Genomic DNA, 13,907 nt, shown 5'->3' with positions numbered 1-13,907 from the left:
TTGAGTTTTCTGTTCACAACTGAGAAACAAATTTGTTTTCTTAATGCTTGTTTTTTCAGTGAAGTTTTAAAAAGAAAGCACTGTCATAGACTCTGTGTTTACATTTATATTTTTGAATACAGTAATCAGGAGTGATAGGGTGAGGAAGAATTGTAGGTGGCTTCTGCTTAGAAGGGCTTCAAGTGTGGATGTGATGTGCTGGGTGGGGGTGCAAAGACAGACTTGGAATTGTCTCAGGTGGCCATAACAGGACCAATGTGCATAAGCCTGACCAAGTAATATTCCTGATCCATATATGCTTAATTGAATATTTCTCTAGCTCAGCCTTTCCTTCCTGACTTCCCTTCAGCAGAAGGTAAATCTGTGGCCTAAAAAGATAACTTACAGGAACATGTTAATTTAATCTCAGGATTTTTTAGAAATTGTCAGCTCACTGTCCCTGGGCTGAAATCCTTCCTGCAGTTTTTGCCTCTCTTTGGAAGGGAAGTTTATTTTTCCCATGGGTGGCTGTCTGTGTGCACAGGTGTCTCTTCCTGAGCAGCCCTGTAGGATCAAAGAGTTCTGTAGGTGGGCTGTTCTGGGAGGCAGAGCTGTGTCTTTTCTCCAGAAATTTGGGCTGCTTATGCTTGTTCTCAGCCTGGTCCCATGAGCTTTTTCCTCATCATAGCACATTTTCCAGCTCTGCTGGAGGAGTGTGGTGGGGAGTGCACCCTTTTGGGAGATGGGAGATGGAGCCTGGAGTCTCCCTGGGCTGGCAGTCCTGTGTGGGAATTCCTCTTGCTGAGTGCAGGGGCTTTGTTAGGCTGCTCTCCCAAAAGAATGGGCATTATTTCCTTTCTGTTTTCAAAGGGGAGCTGCTGTGAAAATGGATAACATAAGCACCTATTGCCAAGGGAGGATTGAAGCAGTGATCCTGATCTGACACAGGCGTCTATTTTTGATGCTGGTGGAGGCACACAAGGCTGAAAGGAGCTCTGATTTAACACATTCCTTTCACCAGCTTTTCCTTTTGCTGTCATGTCTTATTGCTGAGACTTGAGTTAGTGCTATTTCAAGTGTTACATGTTTTACTTCAAACAAAATGCAAGAAGTCTCCTGATGGACTGCAGGCTCTGCCTTGGAAAAATCCAATTCTCTGGGCTGGCAAGTCTGAATCTGACTGAGGTACACCTACATTCCCTGTGTATCTTTCAGGGAGTGTAGTTACCACAGGCTTACAGGGTTTTTGTCTGAAGGGTTAAGATTTGGAAGTGAGGTGGTGCAGTGCTAAGCAAGCAGGACCCTCAGTACTCACTTAACTCCCCAAATATTATGTTCCTCAGCCTTTTCCAGTTCTCTCTGTTTCTGAGTGGTTTTTGTGACAGAGTTGTTGGTTATTTGGATTTTTTGGGCAGGGTACAGACATATTTTTGTGTTTGCTTGTTTTTTTTGGCACCTAACAGAAATGCACCCTGACAGGATTGTTCAGTACAAATGCAGAAGACAGAAATAAGCACAAATAATTTACTGTCATTGCTTTAAGGAGTGTCATTTTGAAGGGAAGAAAACTCCAGACAAAAGCATAATGAATGAGTTCAGAGACTTGTCTATAAATACTAGGTAGGTATACCATCAGTGAAATTGGTCTTTTAAGTTAATAAAAGCAGGTTGCTGGTTTAACAGATCTCGGTGCTTTGGTTGGTAATTGCTTCACTGAGAGCAGGTTCCAAATGAATAAATTACTCTGTTGAAATTTGAGGTGCTCAGTTTGATTCTAGTTGAGCTGTGCTGACTGCACAGGTCCTGTGGGGTGTGTTCTGGGAGCTCTGGTCCCCAGCTGGGGCAGGGAGGGCACGGGGGCACTTCCAGGGTGGCTGCTGGCACCCACCTGCCCCCAGGGAGCTGGGAGGGTGGGCTCTGGTGAGCTGGGACACCCTGGGAATGGGGACACCCTGGGAGAAGGATGTGTCCAACAGGAGCTTCATGGATTCACTAAGGATTCGCTTGACTACTTTTTTGTTTTGGTTTGGTTTTTTTCCTCCAACTGTTCTGGGCAAGCAGCCAAACTGGAATCCCAATGAGCAATTCATGAACTAACAAGAACTAAAATGATTTTGGTATAATTGTGTATTTCTGACTTTCCTCCATCCTCCTCTAATAGGAGATTTTTACAACTTGGGTGACAAAAAAATCCCAAACTAAAAACCACATGCAGGAGGTGCCTGGGTCTCCTGCAGGCTGCAGCCCACCCCATTAGAAAGCCTTGGAAAGCAGTGCTGGTTTTCCATCCTGGATCTGCAGCTCCAGCCCAGAAGCAGTCGGGGTTGGGTGAGGAGATCCTCTCCCTGCTGCCATTCCTGGCCTGCTGGGGCTCTTGTCCCGTGCCTGCATCCTGCCAGCTGTGGGAGTGAGTCTGCAAAAACCCTGAGCCTCCTTTGCCATGGTGGTGAAGATAATCAATACTTGTCAACCCCTATAAAAGCATTTGAATGCTTTAAGTATTTATGATGTGTTGGTAGGAAATTCCAGGTGCAGAATAACTTGGTTGATGTCAGAGATGGGTGCATATTTTCTGTCAGCCAGCATTACTTGAAGGTGGCTCTTCTTGTTGGTTTTTGAAACTTAGTTTCAGCTCTTGTATTATTCTGAAAAGTTTTACATTCAAAATAGTGTTTGAAAATGAAAACAAATTTTAAAAGCCCACACATATTTCATTTGATGTGTTTGCTCTTCATGGATGGATTGAATATATTAGACAGGTGCCATTCCTGCAGCAATTTTGATATTAATAGATGTGGTGTATTGATGAGAGTAGTGGAGAAGTTGTAGTCAAAGTCAGAATTTAATTTTTCAGGTTGAGATTTGTTGCTGAAACTAGAACTGTTTTTTATATTGAATCCCTGGTCTCGGATTCAATTCCAGACCAATTCCAATTTCTAGTAATTTCAAATTCCGATTTCTAGTATTTTTGAATAAATATGTTTTGTAGATGTCATCCATCTTCAGTTTGGGATAGTGTAAAATGAATCAACTCTCAGTTAAAAATGTGATGTCTGTCTTAACATACCTCCCAAAAAGTAGCTGGGGACACCTGACTTGTTTTTAACCGGATCCTTTATGGGGATCCTGAAAAGTTTACTTGGAGGAGTTTCCACCCCCTGTCCTAGTCCCCTGGTGTTGTTACCTCCATTAGTGACCGTGTAGCAGGGGGAGCAGGAATGGCCCTGGTGCTGCTCCCGGGGGTGCAGGCTGCAGTGCTCCAGGGGTGCAGGCTGCAGTGCTCCAGGGGTGCAGGCTGCAGTGTTCCAGGGGTGCAGGCTGCAGTGTTCCAGGGGTGCAGGCTGCTGTGTTCCAGGGGTGCAGGCTGCTGTGCTCCAGGGGTGCAGGCTGCTGTGCTCCAGGGGTGCAGGCTGCAGTGTTCCAGGGGTGCAGGCTGCTGTGCTCCAGGGGTGCAGGCTGCTGTGCTCCAGGGGTGCAGGCTGCAGTGTTCCAGGGGTGCAGGCTGCAGTGCTCCAGGGGTGCAGGCTGCAGTGCTCCAGGGGTGCAGGCTGCTGTGCTCCAGGGGTGCAGGCTGCTGTGCTCCAGGGGTGCAGGCTGCTGTGCTCCAGGGGTGCAGGCTGCAGTGTTCCAGGGGTGCAGGCTGCAGTGCTCCAGGGGTGCAGGCTGCAGTGCTCCAGGGGTGCAGGCTGCTGTGCTCCAGGGGTGCAGGCTGCTGTGCTCCAGGGGTGCAGGCTGCTGTGCTCCAGGGGTGCAGGCTGCTGTGTTCCAGGGGTGCAGGCTGCAGTGCTCCAGGGGTGCAGGCTGCAGTGTTCCAGGGGTGCAGGCTGCAGTGTTCCAGGGGTGCAGGCTGCTGTGTTCCTGGGGCTGCAGGCTGCTGTGCTCCAGGGGTGCAGGCTGCTGTGTTCCTGGGGCTGCAGGCTGCTGTGCTCCAGGGGTGCAGGCTGCAGTGTTCCAGGGGTGCAGGCTGCAGTGCTCCAGGGGTGCAGGCTGCAGTGTTCCAGGGGTGCAGGCTGCAGTGCTCCAGGGGTGCAGGCTGCTGTGCTCCAGGGGTGCAGGCTGCAGTGCTCCAGGGCTGCAGGCTGCTGTGTTCCAGGGGTGCAGGCTGCTGTGGCTCACCTGAGCATGCCAGGCTCCCACCTGGGGCTCCTTCCCATTTCTCCTGCTTCAGTAATGCCAGTAATGCTTTCAGACCACGCTGAAGCCTCCACAGTCAGGGCTCTGTGCTGCCCTCTGAAGCCCTGGCTGCTCTCCTGCCCCCCTGCCCAGTGAGGTGCTGCCGGTGCCACCCTGGGCTCTGTGTCCCCTCCTTCCCAGCGGTGCTTTCCTCGGCCAGGCTGTTTGCACACAAATTGTTGTTGCCTGCTCACTCTTCCAGCCCTGAGCCAGCTGTGGTGGGGACAGAGGGACACTGAGCAGTCCTCAGGAAGTGGCGTACAGGCTTCCCTTGGCCTCCTGCTCCCGGGTTGCTGTGCAGGTGTTGAGGACCATTTGGAATGCCTTTGGTTTCAGGTGTTCACATTGGGATGTCGGCTGGCCTGGCCAGGTGATGGATGGGATGTACACGTTAGTGGCACGAGCCTGTGAAGGTGGAATGCCACCTTTCCTCGTGGAGTGACTTTGGATTTGCACCACATTTGTATTTCTGAATGTCAGGGAGACTTCTGTGTGTTTTTCACAGGAGGCCCTTGGCTCTGGCAGCTTCCTGGCCTTTTGGCCTCACAGTGGGTTTGTTTGTTCAGGCTTTTCCTGGGTAAGCAATCTGGCTGCTCTGGGTTGTCTCTTTTGGACTTGGCTTTTTTTTGAACATTAATTGGATTTAGTTTGTTTTACATAAATGGTGGGTGCGGTGTTAAGTTCATCCTGAGATTTGGAATCTGTATCTCATCTAATTAAAACCAGCATGAAATGTTACATTAAAAAGTTGGCTCAGGTGTTTTGGACTATCTGACTCTTCTGTGTTTTATTGCTTATTCTCTGGAAGGCCAACAGAATCCATAAAGAACACCAATTGAAGGCAAACTTTTGCCAGTTTTAAAAAGTCGCAGTCAGAATCTTTTTTAAAGCACTGCTTCCTCTGCTCAATTCCTTGTGTTTATTTGGGGAAAAAGTTGCTTTCTCTTCTAGCAGGGTAATCCCAAACAGGACAGATGGGGAATTGGACTCCTCGTGCTGGTCCAAAACAAACTGGGGGTACCAAACTCCACTTGTCTGAAAGTCTTCCCTGTTTATTCGTGTCTTTTGCGACTGGTGAAGTTAGGAAAAAGCATTTTTCTGGAAAGTATCTAAGCAAAAATATTTGGATGCTACATTTAAAAAAAGTAGTGGACAGATTTGCGTTTGCATTCATTTTCCTGCAATTTCTGTTTCCTCTATGCAAATAAAGCCATTTTTAGAGGAGCTTGTGCAGCTGTCTGATTCTCTGGAAGTTCAAACAGTCCAAACTCGCAGCAGTTCCTTAACTTTGGCATTAACTCCTTGAAGTAAGAATGCAAACAGCATGTTGAACTTTTCCAGTAGTGTTTTGCCAAGCAGGGTAGTGTTCAGTGTGGAGCTGGGTTCATGTTATATATTAATTCTGTTACAGTCTTTAATGGTACCTGAACAGCACAGTTTTGGTTTTGATTACATAAAGGAAGGACTAAAATACCTTTTCCTGTGGTAAGGTAACTTTTTTGGTAATTCCTTCACTTGGTTTCTGTGGGTATTTCTATTTTCCACAAAATGAAGTACAAGCTTAAGGTTTATGTTTTGGGGGCTAACATGCTGGTCTTGTATCACTAGGAGGAAACCCTTGGTTACTTTTTGCCCCTAAGGTGGCAAGAGGTGGATTGGCCTGAAGTCCCTGCAGTGCAGTGTGGAGCCCTCACATTTCGGGCACACACCAAAAGCAGAGGGAAGGGAAGGGAGAGCGTGGGAACCTTCTGTGCTTCACTTTTTCAGGAAAAGATGCAAAATGAGGAATGTTTATTTTGTATGTAGCATGTCAGAGAGCTCATTATAGAGTTTCAGACATAGTATTCAGACACATGTCTGGTGTTGAGGCGTGCAGCTTTCCTCTCTCTGAATAAATATCAGCTGAAGATACAGGCTGTCCTCTTTAAGCTTCTGTGTAGGTTTTATTGCAAGGGAATTTTGAAGCTGAAGAGTTGAGTAAGTAGCTGCAAGTTTGACTACAAAATTGTCTAGAACTAAAACACAATGATTTATCATTTTTGTTTATAACTGTAGAAAATAATGAAGCCACCATTTTTTTCCTATTCATTGCATTTATGTTCTTTTATGCAGCAGGTTTATGTATATATTATATTAATGGTAAATATTTAACCATTCCAAATGATGGGTTCAGTGTGTTTGATCTGACAGGCTCTGGTTGTAATCACAAGCACTGAGCTGAGGTGCATCTCTGATAATTTCATCTAAATCAGTACACTAGAGCTTGAAAACCCTTCCTTCTTAGTTTTTTTCTTTCATGATAATTTCTTAAGTTCCTCTGCAATGAGAAATTTCATGTCTACTTAGGAAAAACAATCACTAATTTACTTATATGCTGCATTTAAATTAACCAACTCTCTTACTCCATTTACATTTATATGCAATCAAGGAAACCAATTTAATCATGCTCTCCACTGTAAGACACCATAACTTGTAAAACAAGGAGAAAATTATTTTCAGCTATGCATGTGACATCAGGACATCCTAGAAAATTATGGTTTTAATGAGTTTCTTGCATTTTGACACATTTAGTGTGAAAATTGAGAGAAGCAGTTAGGGAGGTAAATAGTCAGCTTGGAGTACTTAAAGGATGCTGAAATGCATGTGGGAGTTTCTTAGAGTTTTAGGTTTTAAAAAGTGCAAATACAAAAGAATATTTGCTCCAGATCTCTGAAGCAAAACCATCTGCAGCAATCAGTTCCTGAAAAACTTGTGTCCTGTTTTAGTGGAGGTGAAACACCCAGCTCTGGATGTTTTGTCCTGCTGTGTCTTGCCTTCCTCTTTATCTGTGGGATGCTTGTGTCCTACATATATGCCAAAATGGGAATAAATGAATGAATGAATGAATGAATGAATGAATATTGTGTGTGTTCAGACAGGTGGAAATAAGAAATTCTTCCCCAACCGTTCTGACAATATTACTACAGATTTCATTGCTCAAATATAATAGCTAAAGGAACATTTTGTTGTTAAATGAAAGGCTTCCTGGACTATTCTTCCAAGTGCCTTTGACATTGCAATTGCTGCAGTAAGGAGAAGGATGCCCTTGTTTGATAGAATCAAGTGGGGTGTGTAGGAGAGGGAGAGAGTGGCCTGAAGTGTGACTGGAGCTAGGACTGGGCAAACTGGTGGGAGGACTTGTAGCCTTCTGATACTGTCCAGACACTGTTTGAGTGTCTGGCATTGGACACCTGGTGCTCCATCTCATCCCTTTCCCTCTGCTCAGGCTCTGCTCACCTTGCTGCAGGTGCCCTCCAGCAGCCCTTGGCTCTCCAGCTGCACCAGGGCTTGCCAGGAGGAGCAGGGCAGTACAGAAGGTGTATTTCCTCTCTACTTTGATGTGTGCTCAGTGTTATTTAGTGCAATCTTATTCTTAGGCAGTTGTGCCTCATGTACCATCTTGTGTGTGAGAGATGCTGCCTGCCCATCACACTGGAATGGAACATGAATGTTGCATTTCTCAGCTAATCTCAGGATTAGGCAGATTTGTCTGTTGTTGTACTACATAAAAAACTAGGGACCTGTATCTGTTGACTTAGTAAACTATTAAAATGAATGGGAGAGTTCTGCAATAAATTATGGTGCATGAAAAAAGTTTTAATTTATTACATTTTAAAATTATTTTTAAAGGATGAGATTAGAAAATGTGATTAACTCCCCTTGAGCTCTGCAGTAATAACCTTGCACTGTTCTTAACTGTGCAACACTTGCACTGGGGATTGACCAGACTTAAGTTTGACAGCCTACAATGAAAGAATTAACAAGAAAATATCCAACAGTGTTGAGTTTAGCCACAGGATGACACTGGCTTCTAACAGTTTTTTCAACTCAGTGCAGCTCTCCCCTTTGGATCTTGGGTGTTGTTGACAGTGTGTGCCCAGAAATGTGAACGAGGACACTGCAGGAGTTAAATTTTTTAAATTTTTAAACCTTCTCATTGTTCTCTGATGTATAACTTTTTTTTTTTTTCCCCCTTCACAGGAAATGACCTAGAGGCCTTACAAATACATTTGTGCATTTTTGTTCTGAGTCTGCAATTGAGGGCAAACACAGTCTGGAAGCACCACTTCTTAAAGTTACAACGGAAACAACTACCTCAACAAACAGGGAAAGGGGAAGAAGGCTTGCAATAACAAACACTCTAGTTTTTAATAGCTTATACTTGCAAAGTCTTCTGTAAACAGTCCAGAGTTTTTCCCCCCTCCAATACTAAGAAGAGACACTACAAGTAAAGTGAGTTGGCAGACTGGATCTGTCAAGACATTTGAAGATATTTGATCTGCTGACATAAGGATTTGCTTTTTCAAGGAAAGAGCCTCTGCACTGCTTTTATAATCGCTGTTGATCGGTGGTTTGCTCCACTTTTCCTGATACTACTAATGGGAGAATTGTATTAAGGTATTGCTTCTAAAACTATTATTTGCATTGACAAAATTAAGTTTTGTAGATGCAACAGCAAGAGACAGTGTTGTGCTCGTGAAGAACCAGTAGGCGATCACTTCTCTGCTCCAGTTGGCTTTTCTGCCTGCAGAGGGGATACCACAAAGGGACAGAGCTTAATTGAGATACTTGGGCTTGCTTTTTGAGTACAGTTTATAACTGCAGCAGGGCTGCACCCAACATTGAAAACACGGAGTCAGCAAATGTGCTGCCGTTCCCACTGCTGATACAGATTATACAGACGCTTGCCTTTCTGAAATGCCTTTTGTGAAACCTATGTACACAGTGCTGCACTGGTACTGTACATAGATACCCGAGGAAGGAATTTGACAAGTGATTGTTAATTCAAGAACTCTCTGGTCAAGCACTCACTTATGTATTGCTGCAGTGCACAAGAAAGCAAAATGGACTATAAGCGGCGCTTCTTGCTTGGCGGGTCCAAGCAGAAGGTGCAGCAACACCAGCAGTATCAAATGCCTGAGCTGGGCAGGACCCTGAGCGCCCCGCTGGCCTCGGCCACCCCCAGCACCCCCCTGGTGTCCCCGGCTGCTGCCGGCGGCTGCTCCCACCCCGCCTCCCACACGACTCCCATCGCAGACATCCAGCAGGGAATCTCCAAATACCTGGATGCCCTCAACGTGTTTTGCCGTACGAGCACTTTCCTCACCGAGCTTTTCAGCAGCGTGTTCAGGAACTCGCACTACTCTAAGGCAGCTATGCAACTGAAAGACGTGCAGGAACATGTCATGGAAGCGGCGAGCCGACTCACAGCAGCAATAAAACCAGAAATAGCAAAAATGCTGATGGAACTGAGTGCGGGAGCTGCAAACTTCAAAGATCAAAAAGAGTTCAGCCTACAAGACATTGAGGTAGGTTACCTTGGAGGATAGTTTTGCACATGAATTTGTGTCATTCCTTCTTAACTGGATTTCTCTTCAAAATCCCTTCTGCACCAAAAGTTTTCTCCACCTTGCTGTGTATTTGTGGGTAATGCTGATGGAAAAAGAAGCTCTAAATTTCTTACATGCTAAGAAAGTACTAAGTAACTTGCGACATCTGACCTCTATCTATGTTAAATTAGGTATTTATTTCTGTAGAAGAACCAACTAGACAAAAGTTTTAAACCATTTTCTGGTTTATGTCATCTAACAATTCTAAAAATGTTATGCCGTCATGTTCTGAAGCAGCCTACAGGTTCCTTGGTATTATCCATTCTGAAGGGAAACCTGAGCACATGGCAGTAGCATATTGTCATCAGTGTTTCAGTAAAACTACGTATTCATTGACTAAAGAGTGATTTTATCACTCTTTAGAGCATTTTTGTCTCTTTGAGCTGTTGCAAGAGGAAAATAACACCCTGTGTGAGAGATTAGTGCTGTAAAAATTTGTGGTGGCTTTGCTACAAGGTTCATTTGCTGGCAGTGAGCCACCCAAGAATCAGGACAGAGAGAGGATCCTCAGATTCTCACCGTGCTTGCCTGGGAAGGTCTGGATATTTCTCCTCCAGTAAATTGTTACCTAGCAGGCAGCGTCAAGTGATAGTCACTGATAAATCCCTGGAGTTTTAAGTAGCTCCTTGTGTTTTGACATATTTCTTCACTTTGCAGCTTTATGCAGAGTTATTCCTTCAGAGCTATATCCTGAATGGAAAACCTGCTTTAAGTTCTCTTGGTTTTGATTCAGGTTTCGGGTAGCTTTGTGAAAGTGACTGTTTGTGCCTGTCAGGCATGATCAGCTGTCCCTGCAGTTGTGTACTGCAGTTCTCAGTGTTGTATACTTGGTGTAGAATGAAGTAAGATGGGCTGTATATTTGCTATAAATGTCTTCTGTAGGCTGGTATTTTTTAAAGCAATCCAATAACATCACTCTTTAGCTAAAGCTATAGCAATGTATATACAAAAGAGTGAGTTTATGTAATTAATTTTTATAATAGATGTGCTGAAAGACTTTCTGAATTAAAAAAAGGAAAAGCATATGAAGCACTAGATGTCTTCCAGGGGTTTTGTAGACTTGGAAACGCTGTCCTTCCAAGTGCTGGAGCCATCAGTGGAGCTGCTTTTGTCAGGGGGCAGGCAGGGTGGTGCTGCTGTGCCTGTGCTGTGCAGGGAGGGTTTGCTCAGCAGGAGCTGAGGGGAGAGCAAGGCAGGGTTTGTGTCAGGTGGGTGCACGTCCTGCCAGCCCAAGGCAGAGAAGCTTGCTTTGGTGCCAGCTTGGCCTGGCCAGGCCTGGCTCTTGCTCTGGGCTCTGTGTCACCTGCAGGGCTGTGCAGAGTGGCAGCAGCTCCTGGGCTTTCCTGCCTGCACCTCTTGGGCTGTCCCAGCACTTCTCATCACACTTTTCTGCTATCTTTTCTTAATTGAAACTGCATCTTGCACGTGGCTTTGAAAAACGTCAGTATGTGAGATTTATGGGCACTTCTGTATAATGAGACAAGTGTGGTGCTCTGCTTTGGCTTCAGCAGCAGCAGGATGTGGGGATTTGACAGCGACAGTGGTTGTTCTGTGGGTCACTCAGGACTGTGGATGAGTGAATCCTGCAGGCACAGGGCTTGGGTGGCTGTGCCCAGGGAGCAGCAGCTGCTCACTGTTGAAATGGACCTTGGCAGAGGCCAGTACAGGAATATATTTGTTTGTAGGTGACTTGAAAGCACAGGGTATGAGTATGCTGGGAGACGTGTAGAACTAAAAATAATCTTGGCCAAATGAGTTTTGCAGTTGGGATGGAATTCAGAGGTGAAAGCTAAATGTTGCAATATTTAAATAGACTTTTTCAGCCTCAGGAGTGGAGCCCACTGGGCAGCAGTTCTGGAGAACAGTCCTAGGGCTTGTGGGAGTCATGTGCTGGGGAAGAGTCAGTGTTGTGCAGTTGGAAATAATAAATCAGTGCTGCTGCTGTTGTGCAAAGAGACATTTACTATGTATTTAACACACCCCTAACCTGCAAGAGCCATGAACTGAGCACTGAACTCTTCACTGGTTATTATGGCCTTAAACACAGCAGAGCACATGCACAGCACTGCTGGTGCACTTGGAGAAAGAGGGAGCCAGAGGAGTTGAGCAGGAGTAGTCAGACATCCAGGAAATTGGACCTAGAGGACAAAATGAAAAGATGGACTCTCTGCAGAAGAGGAGGCTGAGAAGAAAAATCAAAATTGCTCAGGTATGTGAGAAGTTGCCAGAACATGTCAGTGTCTCTTCTTCATGTCCATGTAAGGTGGAGCAAGGAACTTAAATTTCAGAAGGAAAGATTCATATTAGATGCTGTGAAAATCCTTTGTGATGTTAGTGGGGCACTGCTGTGGATTGCTACAAAGGGTAGGGAGCAGAGCTGACAGAACAGGTTAAACCTGCCTCTGGCAAAACTGACCTAGGTGAAATTGCTCCTTGCTAGGGACAGAAAGGTGACCTGGTGAGATCCTCTCCCACTGTGCTTTTCTGGGATTTGAAAACTCAGCTGTTGATGCTGAAATTTCAATTTAAAAAGTGGTTTGCTTTTTTTCCCCCTGGTGGATAGAGAAGTTAACATTTCATAAAACTGCCAGCAGGATTAAAAAACTCACAATGTAAGCAGAAAAACATAAAGGGCTTGCCTGACTTCATCAGTTTACTGAGCAGGGAAGTGATGGGGGAAGTGAGGCAGCAGAATTGTTCCCCTGGAAAATACCAGGAGGGGAATACAGGTGTATCTGAAGTCGCTTTGTCAGCTTCTCTAGTGAGTGACTGAAAGAACTCACAGCTCTGAGAGAGTTGAGAGGTGGTGAAACACAGGGGCAGCTCAGCAGGAGCTCATGTGTGAGGGATGGAGGCTGTCACAGAAACAGGGAGGTGAGCTGTAGTTCAGGGTGCGTGGGGCAGAACCCAAATTCATGAGAATGAGGCTGTGTGTGAGCCCAGCTAAGGAAAATGCAGTTTTCCTAAACCTTGCTTAAGCCAGGCTGCAGTTTTGGGGAGGAATGAGAAGTCCACGCAGAGCAGGTTTGGCTTCAGGAGTCAGGCAGAGAGCTGTGGCTTTTCTCAGGTGCCACGAGTCTTTATCTACTCTGGTGGGCCCTGCCCCCAGGGAGGGCAGTATCAAGAAAACTTAAATTTTGGTGAGCGTACTTGACTTGAATTTGGACTGGAAACTGTTGTGCACCCTGAACTGTAGTACATGGGATGAGGTTTTTAATTTATTTATTGTTGCTCAGAACAAAGCTTGCTAGTTCAGAGCTGTCTGCCAGGCTGTGTAAGAAGGTGACTTCTCTTGATCAAAGTGTGGTGACAGATGGAGTTTCCCAAGGTTTCTTAATTTCAGAAATGCAAATGCTGATTTTTGTTTTATTCTTTTTCTTTTCCCTTTTCAAACACCTTTGAGTTCTTGGGTATTCTGTGCCTGTACGGGTGAGGAACAGCTTGGAAATCAGGGTAAATGAGAGGGTGTTTTCCATTTCTGGAAACCCTTTGTCAGCTGGGGGAATGCAGTAACGCTGTACTGCTGTTAATAAAAACATTAAAGCAAATCCATAGGGAGGAGTCAAACTGGTCAAAGTACATTTCCCCATCTCTTGTGAAGCTTTGCAGAAGCCTCAGTATGCAAAATATAAAGAGTTACTTTTAGTTACACAGGGCTTGGATTGTCTTAGAAGTGGTAGTAATGAGAGGAAGGCCCACGTTGCCTTCCTGTACAGAAGGGAAGCATGGATGGGCACCAAGTATGTTCTTGGGTGCTCTGTTTTGTATTAAATGCAGATAATTTTTGGCTTTTATGTGTATAAAATAGCCTAAGATTTTTTGAACAAGAATCTTGTGAGACAAAAATATCTGAGTAAATTTTAAATGTAGGCTTTCCTTAACAAACATTGTAAAGCCAAATTTAACTTTTTTTAAAATTATTCTTTCCTGGGATTTCCAGGGATTGGCTCCATTGGCTCCAGACTCTTCTGTGTTGAGGAGTTGTTAGTGGCAAAAAAATATTTTGTCTTAGATTTTAATTGCTGCTTTTCATTTTTGAAATTCTTCATACTGAATTGTTTTTCTGCTCAGTGATAGTGACCACTTCAGTAGCTGTCAAGATCAGATTATCATGAGTGCCTTTTAGGGTCACTGCTGGCAGAAATGAGTCTGTTGGGTTTCCAAGTCTTGCAGCTTCTGCTGGAATCTGGTTCAGCCTGCAGTGACTCCAGCCCACGGGCAGGACTGAGCCTTCCCTGGAGGTGTTCGGTGTTCTGCTCATGAGATCACTCTCTGGGACTGCAGGGAGCTGCTAGATAGTAAAACTGAATATGTTTTCTGGTCATG

The 13,907-nt window shown here is 45.1% G+C and overlaps 1 protein-coding gene across 2 annotated transcripts in view; it reads left to right on the top strand.

Annotated features, from left to right (window-relative positions):
- Positions 1-13,907, top strand: part of GARRE1 (granule associated Rac and RHOG effector 1) — a 60,561-nt gene that overhangs the window by 20,872 nt on the left and 25,782 nt on the right. For both annotated transcript variants that reach the window (XM_064386936.1, XM_064386937.1), the window contains exon 2: positions 8,173-9,500. In XM_064386936.1, coding sequence (XP_064243006.1) covers positions 9,006-9,500 — 495 coding nt within the window. In that variant the 5' untranslated portion in view covers positions 8,173-9,005. The remainder of the gene's footprint in view (positions 1-8,172; positions 9,501-13,907) is intronic.

Source organism: Passer domesticus, chromosome 12 (genome assembly GCF_036417665.1).
Source record: "Passer domesticus isolate bPasDom1 chromosome 12, bPasDom1.hap1, whole genome shotgun sequence".
Classification (NCBI taxonomy): domain Eukaryota; kingdom Metazoa; phylum Chordata; class Aves; order Passeriformes; family Passeridae; genus Passer; species Passer domesticus.
The sequence above is the reverse complement of the archived record's forward strand: the minus strand, read 5'-3'. Positions and strand labels throughout refer to the sequence as shown.